The sequence below is a fragment of the Propithecus coquereli genome, unplaced genomic scaffold (genome assembly GCF_000956105.1).
Source record: "Propithecus coquereli isolate 6110/MARCELLA unplaced genomic scaffold, Pcoq_1.0 Scaffold9, whole genome shotgun sequence".
In the NCBI taxonomy this organism is placed as follows: Eukaryota; Metazoa; Chordata; class Mammalia; order Primates; family Indriidae; genus Propithecus; species Propithecus coquereli.
In genome coordinates, this window is record NW_012155284.1 from 4,852,150 (window position 1) to 4,865,777 (window position 13,628).

General features: G+C 34.0%; 1 protein-coding gene across 1 annotated transcript in view; it reads left to right on the forward strand.

The window, feature by feature from the left end:
• AP3B1 (adaptor-related protein complex 3, beta 1 subunit) overlaps positions 1-13,628 on the forward strand; it is a 271,170-nt gene that overhangs the window by 247,094 nt on the left and 10,448 nt on the right. The window contains exons 24-25 of the mRNA XM_012664483.1: positions 6,353-6,450; positions 11,612-11,750. Coding sequence (XP_012519937.1) covers positions 6,353-6,450; positions 11,612-11,750 — 237 coding nt within the window. The remainder of the gene's footprint in view (positions 1-6,352; positions 6,451-11,611; positions 11,751-13,628) is intronic.

The window sequence follows — 13,628 nt, forward strand, 5'->3', positions numbered from 1 at the left end:
TTTTTAATAGAGATCGGGTCTCGCTCTTGCTCAGGCTGGTCCTGACCTCAAGCAATTGGTCCTCCCAGTTCGGCCTTCCAGAGTACTAGGATTATAGGCATGAGCCACCATGCCCAGCCTGGGGACAAAAGTCTTAAGCAAGACACAGTACCCAGAAAGATATAAAGGAAAGTAACTGAAAAGTTCTATTAAAAATTTAAAACTTCTCTGCAAAAAAAGAAAAAGTAGGTCCCATATCATACCAGGATAGAAAGCGTTGCAGCATATTTAGTGGACAAAAGTTTAACAACCAGAATGTATAGGGGACTCTGACAATCGATGAAAAGGAACCCAATAGAAAAGTGGGGAAAAGGCTAAGAATAGGCAGTTTACAAGAAAATAAATGCAAATGGCCAATAAACATAAAAAGGTATTCAGTGTCACTACTATTCAGAGAAATAAAAATTTAAACATTTCACCCATCAGATTGGCAAAATTTTAAAACAATTTTAATATCTGGTATTGACAAGGAAGGTGGAGAAAAACACATACTCTTGTATACAGTTTGTGGGACTTTAAATTGGCAGTATCTATCAAAATGCTAAATACTTTTCGATTTAGTAATTTCATTTGAGGGGATCAAGCTTAGAGAAGTATTTGTGCTTATAAAGAAATCTAGCCAAGGATATTAAATAAGCATCGCTTTTAATGTGGAAAAATTAGAAATGATAATAGATGAATGCTTAAATGATGATACATTCCTATTATGTATGTAGGTTTTGAGTACCTACCATACATTATACTGGGTATTTTATTTCACATAATAGTGAAAATTAGCCTGCAAGGTAAGTGTCATTGTTCTCACTTCATAGATGAGGAAACTTGAATCTCCAAATAGTTAGGCTGCTTGCCTGTTTCTCTTACCTAGAAAATTTACCAGTTTGGATCCTATTAATGAGTCTGTGAAATGCATTTATATGTAGGACAAGTATATACAGTTATTACAGTTAAATATATAGCAAGTAGAATCTTGTCTTACATTAAACTATTATGCCATCTGATCCTATGTAGCTAGGCTCTTTAGAGCTGCCCTAATAACAATACTTCATTGATCTGGTAACTGTTAATTCTGATAAATTTATGTCTATCATCAATCATTTTCACCATTCCCTATCCATTTTGAGATATCTATGCATAAAAATGGAGATACCTATTTCTCCCATGTTTAACCAAAAGAAATGTGAAGAAAAAGGAAAGAAAGCCATAAGGAGAGAGAAGCAAACACATAAGAAGGCAAAATGATAGAAAGGGAGGTGCATAGTGAACTGGAGGACATCCTAGAATACCCACATAAAAGTTTCCCCAAAATAAAGAGGAAACATTCTTTCTTAACTCCTTTATAAGCCATACCTTGCTTAGAAGTTAGGACTGGCTTCTAAAATATGTTATATAGTAGTTATATTGATTTTGTATTAACAGAAACCCAACTGTAATCAAATAGGGATTTATCATTCTCCTAGAACAAGAAGTATAGAGGTCAGCAGTTCAGAGCTGGTTTAATAGCTTCACAGAGTATTAGCGTGTGCTAGTCATCCTCATGCTCACAAGGTGGCTGCTCCACTTCCAGGCTTCTATCTGCATTCCAGGCAAAAAAAGGAAAGAAGTAACGCAGAGGAAGGAACCATGTGTATGTCAGAAAAGCAAAACTTTCCCAGAAATCCGCAATGAATTTCTGTTTACAATTCATTGGTCATATCTGGATCACTTGAATGCTCCTAGCTACAAGAGGGGCTAAGAAATATGCTTCACTTGGGCACATTGTCTACCTGAACAAAACCAGGATTGCATCAAGAAAGAAGAAAGAAAATAGATACTGAGTAAGCTATGAGCAGTGTCTTCCCCAGCAGCATTCTAATTTCATTACATTTGCCTCAGTAGACCCATTTGGGATACACGTAAATCCTTGGTTTTTCATACATCATTACATGTTAACCATTTCACCAACTACAGAAAATAAAACATGCATGAACCAAAAGCAACAAAAGCAAAAAGATAACCAGTCAAGCTGAATCATAAATATCTGCAGTCCCCAAGCCCTGGGCCATGGACTGGTACTGGTCTGTGGCCTGTTAGGCCCCGGGCCACAGACAGGAGGTGAGCGGTAGGCAAACAGTAGAGCTTCATCTGTATTTACAGCCACTCCCCACTGCTTGCATCACTGCCTGAGCTCTGCCTCTGGTCAGATCAGCAGCAGCATTAGATCCTCATAGGAGTGCGAACCCTATTGTAAACGGCACATGTGAGGGATCTAGGTTGCGTGCTTCTTATGAGAATCTAATGCCTTATGCTCTGAGGTGCAGCTGAGGTGGTGATGGTAGCACTGGGGAGCGGCTGCAAATACAGATTATCACTAGTGATATCATTAATATCAATAGCATTATCATTAATAATGATAAACTACAGAGAGGTTTGACTGCACAATAAATGTAGTGCACTTGAATCATCCTGAAACCATCTCCCCCCATCTGTGGAAAAATTGTCTTCCATGAAACCAGTCCCTGGTGCCAAAAAGGTTGGGAACTGCTGATATATATTATTCTCTAACACATTGCTTGTTGCTAGTGGGGACATTTCAGGATCAACTTTTTCCCACCAAAGTTAAACTTGCTGCTTACCCACGTAAACTCTCTTCTGCACCTTAGAAGGCAAATCTCCTTCCCCTTCTCTCTCTGCACTCCCCACCCTTTTAATCAAGGAAGTTTGTGGTGTCCTTCAGGAGCGTTGGGAAGGAGAGGGGTTTTTATTAAAAAGAAAAAAACAAGTAGTTAAAAATAATGTAGTACATATAACTTAACCCAATGGTCCCTAACTTTTTAAAATTATGCACCTCTATTAGTAAAAATATTTTGACTATGTATTCCCTATATGTGTAAGTTTATTTCTAAATTATTAATATTTATATGTGTATATATATATGTATTATGTTTATGTCTCACTGTGCTACATGTATGTACTAAACAGACAAAAACAGAACTTAAAAAGGGACGAGAAAAAAATAATTAGTAGGGTTTTTGCCTATACCTTAATGTTTTGCCTTGTGCCTCTTACTTTGGGAAGCTTTGTATCCAGTGATTTAAAGCTAAAATTTTATATTTCACACTCAATTAGTTTATAATTTATATATGTGGTTCATATATATATGAATATATATATGCGTATACATATTCATACACTCTTTCATCGACCTTTATGTATTTCTCTTAATGTATTTCTCAAGTATCCTACCCTCGATACTTCTCTCTGTCTTAAACCACTCCTTCTCTGCTGTTTCTGAAAAAGTACCTACTCCATTCTAGGGCTAACCTGTCCACCTAGCTCTTGTGCTCTTAATCCCAAACTCTTTTACCTCTCCTAAGACCTCATTTGTTTCCTCCTCTTCACTGGCTCTTTCCCTCCAGCCTTTAAACATGCTTAGGTTTCTTTAAACATTCTTCTTTTGCCTCTTCCTCCTCATGAAGCTTCTGTGGCTTCTGTCCCTTCTTCCACTGACAGTCTTCCCTTTACCCTTTGACTTGCTGCCTTCCTAAGGTCAGCAGTTATACTCACTTCTTTGTGTTCCTCATCTTACTTCCTCCCTGCAGTATACCTCTTCTCCCTGACCACTCTTTCCTAATCTCTTCTGCAAATTGCTCTTCTTCCATTTTCACTTAAATTCGGGTCTTCCCCAGGTTTGCACCTCATCCTTTTTATCAGTATCTTCTTATCCTGTGTGATTTTATCCTCTTGTAAGGCTTTAGCTCTTCCCTATACCATTCTTACTACTTTAAAACTCAGGTGTACTACCCTGTCCTCTCTCCTGATTCTTGATTTCTATTTCTAATGATCTGCTGTATTTCTCTACCTGGGTAACTCAGTACTCAAAATTTAACATGGTTAAAGCCAAATCATTTTGTCTAATCCCCCCAAAATCCTTCAATATGTTGTCATACACCCAGTTGTTCACATCAAAAGGTACAAAATTCCTTCCTCCCATCCATCACAGGTCTGTCCCTTCTAACTCTATAATGTTCATAAAATATTCTGTGCTACCCACCCTAGGGAAGCTACATAATATAGTGGAATAAATGTGGACTTTGGAGTCAGATCCACCTGGATTCAAATCCCAGTGCTGCCACTTACTAGCAATGTGACCTTGGGCATATTATTTAAACATCTCTTTAGTTTTCTTATCAGTAAATTTGGGGTAACAGCAGCTACCACTTAGTATCCTTGTTAGGATTTACTAAAGGAAAACACACAGTAAATACTAAAAACCCCTGCTTAGACTATTAAATTAGACTCATAACTGGTCTACCTGCCTTTCATTGTTCCTCTACTCCACCTTACACACTGCCACCAGAGTTTCTGAAACACAAATGGGGTCATTTACTTTCCTATGTCAGAAGTCTCTGGTGTTTTCTCATTGCTTCAAGAAACATTGAAACACCTTTGTCTTAGTTATATGAATAAACTAATGATATACCTTAATCATACAAATCAGGACACTTTAGAGAGTGAAAGAAGGCACTAACTGGACAGGATTCCAGGACAACAGCCATAAACTGGGACTATCCTGGGAGAACTGGGGTGAATGGCCTTAATATAGATGATATTCTTTACAGTGTGCCCCGGCTTCATCTGTTGACACAGCAGGCTGCTCATCATTCCCAAAACACAGGCCTAGAATGCCCTCTGTCTCCTCTTGGAAATAAACTTATCTTCACCTCACTCCTGCAGAACGAATCAGTCCCCCTCCCATGGACTATAATGCTTTCCACATATATAATGCCGTGCCTACCATTCCATCATAAATGTAATTTCTTTCCCTCCCACTAGACACGTGATTTCCAAGGGCCAATATCATTTGGCTTTAAATCCCCAGATACTCAGTACATAGGATCAAGTTTATATTCAGTAAATCTTTATTGAATTAATAAATTGGATTTATTGATTTGCCTTAGACAATCCACATGTGAAAAAATATAAGGCAGCTTGTATTATGATACATAATAGCATAAAATAAAAGTGGATTTTTGTGTTCTTTTTTCATATTTTATTATTGTCCCTACCCCACACTTGAATAAATTCAATTGTATCTTAACCTAACGTTTGGTATTTCTTATCCACAGTCGCCATTGCTCTAGCCACCTTCCCAGAGGCATGGGATCCAGTTCTAACATGAAAGTAGAAGTCCCTCTATGGGACTTTCAGGAAAGGTTTTCCTTTCCTGATAAAAAGAAACAGATTTGGTTGGTTCAATTATTCAACACTCTTTCATCATCACTGTTCCTTCAGTTGGAATGTAAAAGTGGTACCTGGAGATGCAGCAGCCATGTGGCAACCATGAGGATGAAAGCCAACATACTAAGGATGGCAGAGTGGGAAAGTTAGAGAAATCTGGACCCCTAAAGGCTTCTTTAAGCCACTTAGTGAGCCTTTGAGTGGTAACTCCAAGACTTCTTATATTCTAAACAATAAACACCTATTTCTTAAGAAACTGTTAGTTGGATTTTCTGCTTATTTGCAGCCAAACACACTCCTAACTGATATACTCATCAACCTAACTTTAAATGTCCAACTTAAAAAAATTTTAATGCCATTTTAGTCATTTTGTATCAATAGTTATGTCATGAGATTTAAGTGAAGTAAATGTACTCAGTATCTGTACTCAGTATCAGTACTCAGTATCTGATACTGGACCAAACAGGGTTGGCTTTCTTAAATTCTTCATATCCTGCCATTTGAAATAGTAACTTTTATCACATGTTGATCAATAATGTTAATGAATAACACTATTAGACAATAAGGATTTTTTTAAAGAAAGCAAGTTTGCAGATGAGATATTATTATATATTAATATATATTAATTAGCACATATCTAAACACAGTATGGTCACTCCATTTTATTCTTTATTAAACACTAATATTTAAAAAAAGGGATCTGAATCATATAAGACTAAAGCACTTCATCTTCTATACTTGTTCAAGTGTACAAAGTAAAGATAAAATATTACTTGTCTCCAAGCTCAAGTGTTCCTCTGGTGGTAGTGATTATATACCCTTGCTACTATTTTTAAAAGTTCTGTGTCAGATGATATAATTTACTATAACTGTGCAGTTTTGTTTTCAAAAATTCTGATTAACAGATGTATTTTTCTATAAATAATGTTGTTTGAGAAAAATTCAGCTGTAATATTTAGCTGTACTATTTAAGCCAAAAAGAGCTTATGCTTTATAGGCTGGCATATGCTTTAATTGCTTCTATTCAACTGCATAGTATTAAGAATGATTATTTATTAAACATTTAGTCAGTTTGGATTGTTTTTTTCTTCAGTACCAAGGATGATTGCTTCAATGTTAATATTCAACCACCTGTTGGAGAACTGCTTTTACCTGTGGCCATGTCGGAGAAAGATTTTAAGAAGGAGCAAGGTGAGAAATTACTATAATTTACTAGAAATCTACTTACCAAATAATATGTGCTAATTCTTCTGTCCAGTCTCTAAAATAACTTACCATATACACATAGCCATTAACAGACATCAGTGTACAATCTTCCAATTTTTGTTAATGCTTTGTACCTATAAATAACCTTAAAAATATGTTTGTCTACATTCCTGGCATACTTGAGAATTGGTTAATATGTCTTTAAAATAATCACCTTTGCAATTCTGAGAGTTGTGATTTGTCAACCTGATAATATACTAATGTGTTTCGTGTTAGTGAAAGCACCAGGAATTGAGGACTTACCAATGTCCTACAACTATAAATATTGTGTTTCTGTATTTTTTTCATTATAGAACTGTTTTTCATGTCCCACTAATGTATTTTTCCCTGCACACATTAGAGTACCTTACCTTTCAAAATAAAGTCCTAATTATAGCATTAAAATAATACCTCTATTTTCGTTTGACCTAATTCTATATTTTAAAACTGCTATATTGTCAGAATATATCAAAGCCAAAACATTTTAAAATATGTACCTAAAAAGAAAATATTTTCAACAGAATGAAAGTATGAACATCCTATACTTGGCCCACAGTCAAGCATACCTTCTAATAAAAATGAGGTGTTTTTTTTTTTATATATGAGTAAAGGGAAATAACTCTGTCTACTTTTATATGTTTAAGTAAGGATAACATTTATAAAACCAGGGCATATTTAAATGCTATTGTCAGCAATTTTTAAAACTTTATGTGAATCTAAGCTATTTTTTCCTCTGGCGGTGTTATCAAACAAGATCCCTTCATTTTGAGGTCATTGAATTATATCCATCAAGCTTCCAGAAGGTACTAGGCACACACAAATACCCTCACCTAAGAAGAGGAGCATGCTTCCTGGCACTCCATTATTGTAGTGCTGAAGATTTTTTTTTTCTCTAAGCCTTTGTGATCCACAATGTCAAAAAGACCTGTTATAGAAGAATCCTACAAAGAACATCTCATAGAAGGCTGTAAACTAATAGTAATCTTTTTTCCTTGGACCTTATTTTTAAGTGATTAAAAAGAATGACTGAATCTATCTTTGCATTTGCTTTTCTTGGAAGGTGATTATTGCTGTAGAAGAAAATTATCTTTGTGATTTTATTTTTCTATTGACAAATTGAATTGATTCTTATATTTGCTATTCTTACCCTTTGCTGGCTAAAGCCTGCCTCTCTGCTTTACATCTGCTCAACAAACCAAGGTGAGTGGCACACAGTGACTGAATAAGGATTTGGCACATTTATTGTTAAGGGGATAGTCTCTTTTTTTTGAAAAGTATAGCTAAAGTGTATCTAAAGCAGCAGATCATCGTATACCTTTCTCTCCCTCAGCTTTTGTTCAGAATACTTGATATTTCGATCAAATTTTTTGTGCTCTGCTGTGACTGAGGGATTTTTCGCTGACTAGCCATACAGAACCGTAAGTGCATGAGAGAGGTGCACTTGGAGAATAGCTGTGGTCCTCTGTGGAGTTGTTGCCAAAATTCCTTTTTCTTCTGCCATTTTACTTCTATGGTTGTTGATTATTTGTCTGAATAAATCTGGCAGCTGTTTGCTATGTTTAATAGAGCAGAAAGGCTACTCTGAATAAAGCTATTTGAAAATTTGTTTATATGAAGTATTTGTAAATCCTTGCAAGTCTCTTGGCATTTCTGTATCATTCTTTCTGTCTTCCTGAATTCATTTTTTGATGTGGGACTTGATGCTAGCAAATTTACCGTAGGTTTAAAGAGTCTTTTCAATAGCATCTTTTTAGTTATAGATTTCAGCAGGTTTGGTAATAGAGGTCTCAATTCTCAACTTTACGCGTGTATTTGTAACACTACTCTAGTAAGAGCTTAGCTTATTTCACAAAAGATACCTCAAAATGACTAACGGAAAAATCCTAAAACAGAATAAAAATCAGTTTCCTCACATTTTATCAATGCGAAGTTCTGAAAGGTAAAATGCAAGTAAATTTAAGAAGTGTGTGTGTATATACTGTTAAACACTAGCTTTAACCAATTTTTCTACTTTGAATAAAATGAATTTACATAATGAATATCTCATTTCACATGGCATATATTTTAAGACTCAAGAAGTACATTTAAATGTATTAATTAGGATTTGACTAAAAAAATTATAAATAAGAAACATGGGGAGTATGGTTCTATTTTTATTCTAAAGACCTACATAATTGAAAAGTGTGTACAATATTAAATAAAAGTGGTTCTAACAGATTATTACATATTAGATTAATATTTTTTAAATCAAAAAAGTTTTATTTCTAATATACAGCCTGATCTATCACTTTTTCTCGGTTGTTGCATTTAGGGTTTCATGGCTAAACATGTTTGTTTATAAGATCAGTAGTCAAAGTATTAAAGGAAAGATTGGCTTATCCTGTATATTGAAGGGTATCTATAGTATTCATATTATAAGCCTTCAACAGAAGCATGATTTATTCATTGCTATGAGTTTTGAGTATTGCAAAGTTAGTTAATGTATTAGCTGTGAAATGCTGTCAGTACTATAAATAACATGGGATTTTTCTTTTTTACTAAAAAAATGTAATGTTTCTTTAGACAGTTTTGATTTCAAGAAGCCTAAGCTAAGTGTTTATTCCAAGCTACCTCCTCTTACTCATTTTCTTCTTGTGAATTAAATTGCAAATCTAAAACTTGGAAAATTTTTTTTGAATTTTATTTTCTTATATTATTTGGTTTGCCTTTTAGCAGTTCCAGCTGCTTAGCCTAAAGTGCTGTCTGCCACCCTCACCAAAATTTAGATAAATTCTAATGAAGCCACAAATTCTTTAGTCTGGCAATTTTTAAACATTTCCCCAGTAATTTTACTTTTATTATGTATAAACAGGCTATACAGTGTTTTAGTCTTTTTTTTTTTTTTAGGAGAAACTTTTAATGATACCTTGGCATATTTTTTTCCTTGTTAATTTGAGAATACCTGATAGATTTTCATTTAGAAAAATCTCTGATTTAAGAAACCTAAAATGTTTACTTAATTTTATTATGATTTATGCATCCATCTTATGGGTTCCTAGCTAGCAAGATGCTAATTCTTTAAATGGTCAGACATTTACTATTTTCTGGCCCTTAACTACCACAAGCAATCATATTTGATGCCCCTTAATTAGAGCACCTTTTTTTCTTTCCAGGTTCTTTTTCCACCTCAGCAATCGAGACAATACATTTGCTTACCATGCTGCTCTCCTAAGTGTTCTTTTGCATGTAAATTAATCTTGATTCAGTTTACACTGTCATGCTGAGTGGTACAAATTGCCTATAACAATAAAACAGCATGAGTTAAAAATAAAGGGGGGTGGGAAGGCAGATTGAATGTGTGCCTTACTTGATAGGATGTTACTTTGCTTTATGCCAATACATTAGCTGACGATAATGAATCTTCTGTTCTGAAAAGCATGGTTTAGTTGATTTTTTTAATTTTACTTCAATGGAGCAGTACCTTGTCTTTTATAGAACAAGTTAGACAAACCATTAATGACAAGAGTGTTAAGGTTAAATATGAAGCAATGCATTCACTTCTCTGAGTGCTATCCATCTTTCCATTTACAGGAGCTTGACAAAAGTACTGGCTTTGTACAACATTTCCTTTAATTACATGCTGCGGGAAACAGGCTTTTAACATAAACATAGTTGCATTCATTTATTCAGCAGTTGCTCTTCAATAGAGCTTAATGGAGAAGGTTTAAATCCTAAATGAGTACACACATCTCTCAGCAGTGTTATGTCCGCCACTGTGCTCTACTTAAAAGCAGTGTTTGACTGCTTGTGTAGTTTTTAAAGCTTTTGCCTAATATGGAAGTTAAACGGTCTAAGACAGAACATAGTGTTCCCGAGTTTGAAAGTGGTTAGTAAAAACTGCTCCTTGTTAGAAGCTAGATAGTTCTATTTTCTATCTGATGGCTTAAGTCTTTTTGCAATGTTAGGCTTTAGTGTCTTCATAGTGTTAATCATAGGAACTTTAAAAAAAAAAAAAAATTAGGGTTCATTTGCAATAAATAACGAAATTAAATATATAGGCGTGGAGGTACAGGGTCTTTTGAAAATGTGAAATCAAATTTTACTATTTTCATAAATTTCATAAATCTTATATTTTATAAGTAAACTACTGTGTACATATCAAGTATCTCAAAGGATTACTGGCTTTAATACCATTAGGTGTCCATGATTTATATCACAGATCCAAATAGGTGGAATTTATTGTAATTATTTTGTTTTTTAATCTGGGTACTAAATTTCAATATTTGTTCCAAGTGTTTGTTATGTTATTGAATTTGTTCACTGAATTTTTTTACATGAGATTATGATATTAATGGCATGCCTTGCATTAACTCTGTATGGTTTTTGTTCATACTTTTGCTTAACTTAGTTTCTGTTCTAAAATTATTTGAAATGTCTCTGGGATTTAAGATTTTCCATTCACATTTTTTCCTTTGTTTTCAAACTTTTTACTTCAGAAGTTTCAATTAGTGTTTCTGTCAGCAATTATAGTTCCATTCACTAAGCAAATACTGTTACCATCAGGCGTAGCTTAGATACTTGTACATTTTCAGTGACTTCCAGTCATTGTTGATACAACTTCAACTGTTATTCTGAGGCCATTCATCAGGTAATGCTGCTAGTTATTCCAGAATTGCTTTGATTTGTTCTCAAGCAGCATTTGGCAATAAAAGATCTTTGAATGAATAGAAAAAATATAACTAATACTAATAAATACATTTATATGTGCTTAAGAAATAAAACTTAATAGTTTGCATTAAGCCCAGATTGAGTATATTTTAAAGGGACCGAATTGAAATTTCATATTTGTGATTCTAAGTTTTTATCCTGTAATACTTCAACTTAGATTCATTAAAAGTGATTTTTGACTGGATTTTTACACATTTCCTGTACAATGAAGATTTTTAAAAATCTTTGAAATAGTTGCAGTTTGTTTTAGTTTTATAATAATTATCTTATAAATTACATTCCAAAGTGGTATTTCTTTTGTTGAAAAAAGTTTTTAAATTTTGGCCATGAGCTTAAAATTGTTTAAATGTGATTTTCATAAAAAAATTGGTAAAAGGGAGCCTTTCTTTTGCTTTTACAGGAAAGCTAACAGGAATGAATGAAACTTCTACTATAATCATTGCTGCACCACAGAATTTCACTCCCTCTGTGATCCTTCAGAACATTGTCAATGTAGCCAATGTAGGTGCAGTCCCTTCTGGCCAGGACAATATACACAGGTAGGTTCACTAACACAAGATAACTTGTATATGTATAAATATATAATTTTCAATTCATTGTTTTCTTTGGAAATAATAACCCCTAAACATATATATACACCCTCCCTCTTTTTTTCTGATGGTATATTTATTTGGTTAATTGGTTTGGGTTAAGGCCCTCTTCCTCCATTTCATACTATACTTACTATACTTATATGATCTTTCCTGAAAGATACACAGAGTAGATCCATATTTTATAGTAGCTTGGTAATTTGTAAAGATGCCTTTTACGAGATGGTTAAGAGTTTATCTTATTTCACTGAATTCAGTGGATTTCCAGGAAGAAGTAGCTTATAAAGCAGTGGAATTGGATTTTTTTAATTGAAAGAGAGGAAGTTTGGATAGTATATACAGATTCCCTTTTGACAGCAGTCCCCTGAGACTGCTTCCAGTTAATAAAGAGCTGCTAGACAACCAACATGGGGCTAAATGCAGCTTCTGTTTCTTCGACCAGGAGTGTGTTTACCACCAAGATCTGGAACATGAGATCCAAGTCATTTGTCCTGAAAGGCAGCAGAAAATGTGATTAATATGTTTGCCATCTTTGTATTTTTATGAATGCCAGTGGCTTTAAATGAAAGTGAATATAAAAATAATAATCTCTTATTCATGCAGTTGTTTCATAATTCTCTGTGAGTTTAAGGGAATTCATTGCAAACCGTCTTGTGGCAGTCATACTTCTGCCATTAAAAATATCTATATACCATATTTAGTTTATCCTTTCTTATATAATTATCAATTATAGAAAATAAATTTTGAATCAAAGAGAAGGCTTTAGACCTTTAAAAAAATTTTTTTTAATTAGCATAAGAGCAAAAGAAACTCCATATAGAAAGTGCTACTGGTGATTTGGGTTTTAGACCTAGCTCTGCCATTATTATGCTTGGTAATCTTGGGCAAATTATAACATTCTCTTATAGGCTTTACATTCCTCATGTGTTTGGAAATGGGTGGCAGGGAAAAAAGGAGGGATTGAACTGAAATTCCATGATAGCTATAGAAGGACATCGTGCTTGACTTTAGAAGACTGATCTGCCATCACTGTGTTCAAAGTTGCCTAACTTCACTGTAGTGTAACAGAGTGAAAACTGCGTGTGCAAGATTTGCCTTGTACTTTTTTTTTTAGGAGTAGAGGGTCCTTACGTTAGTTGCTCAAGAGGTCTGATGTTTTCATTTCTTAATTTATGACAATATCTCACATAGGGTGGTGATAAAATAAGAAAATGAATGTAAGGTCCTCATATGGGTACCACCATGCAAATATAACTTATCTATCAGTTAATGGTGTTCAATAGGGAAAAAAAGTGAACAGAAGCCTTTTTAGTGAAAATAAATGTTTTGGTTCTAAGTTTTCCCACTTTAATTTTTTTCTGATTTGAATATTTCCTTTTACTTTGCTAGGTGATTTTCTCTAACAGAAGCTGTTTTGTTTTATTTATGGGTCCTTAGAACTATTGAAATTACTAAAACACCAAAATGTCATATGTCAACTATAAATTTTGGCTTATTCGCTATGAAATTTTACCTGTTAAATCTTGTACCCAGCAATACAGCAGTCTTTTTTTAATATATTGTTTTATAAGTATAGAAATATAGAGTAGCCATTGTTTATGTTGGAACTTCTAGTTTAGTTTTTGTTTTGTTTTGTATGTGGGGGGGGGCATTTTGTTTTGTTTTTAAGCTTTTCTGAAAGCAATGGCCACCTTCTGTTTTCATGTCATGTGTCTGGAGAAGGATTTCTCAAAGACACATAACATGAAAACTATCTTCCTTTTGGAGGATAGACTTAGAAAGACACTTAGCACAGTTTTGTAATTCTTTTTTTTTTTTTTTTTTTTG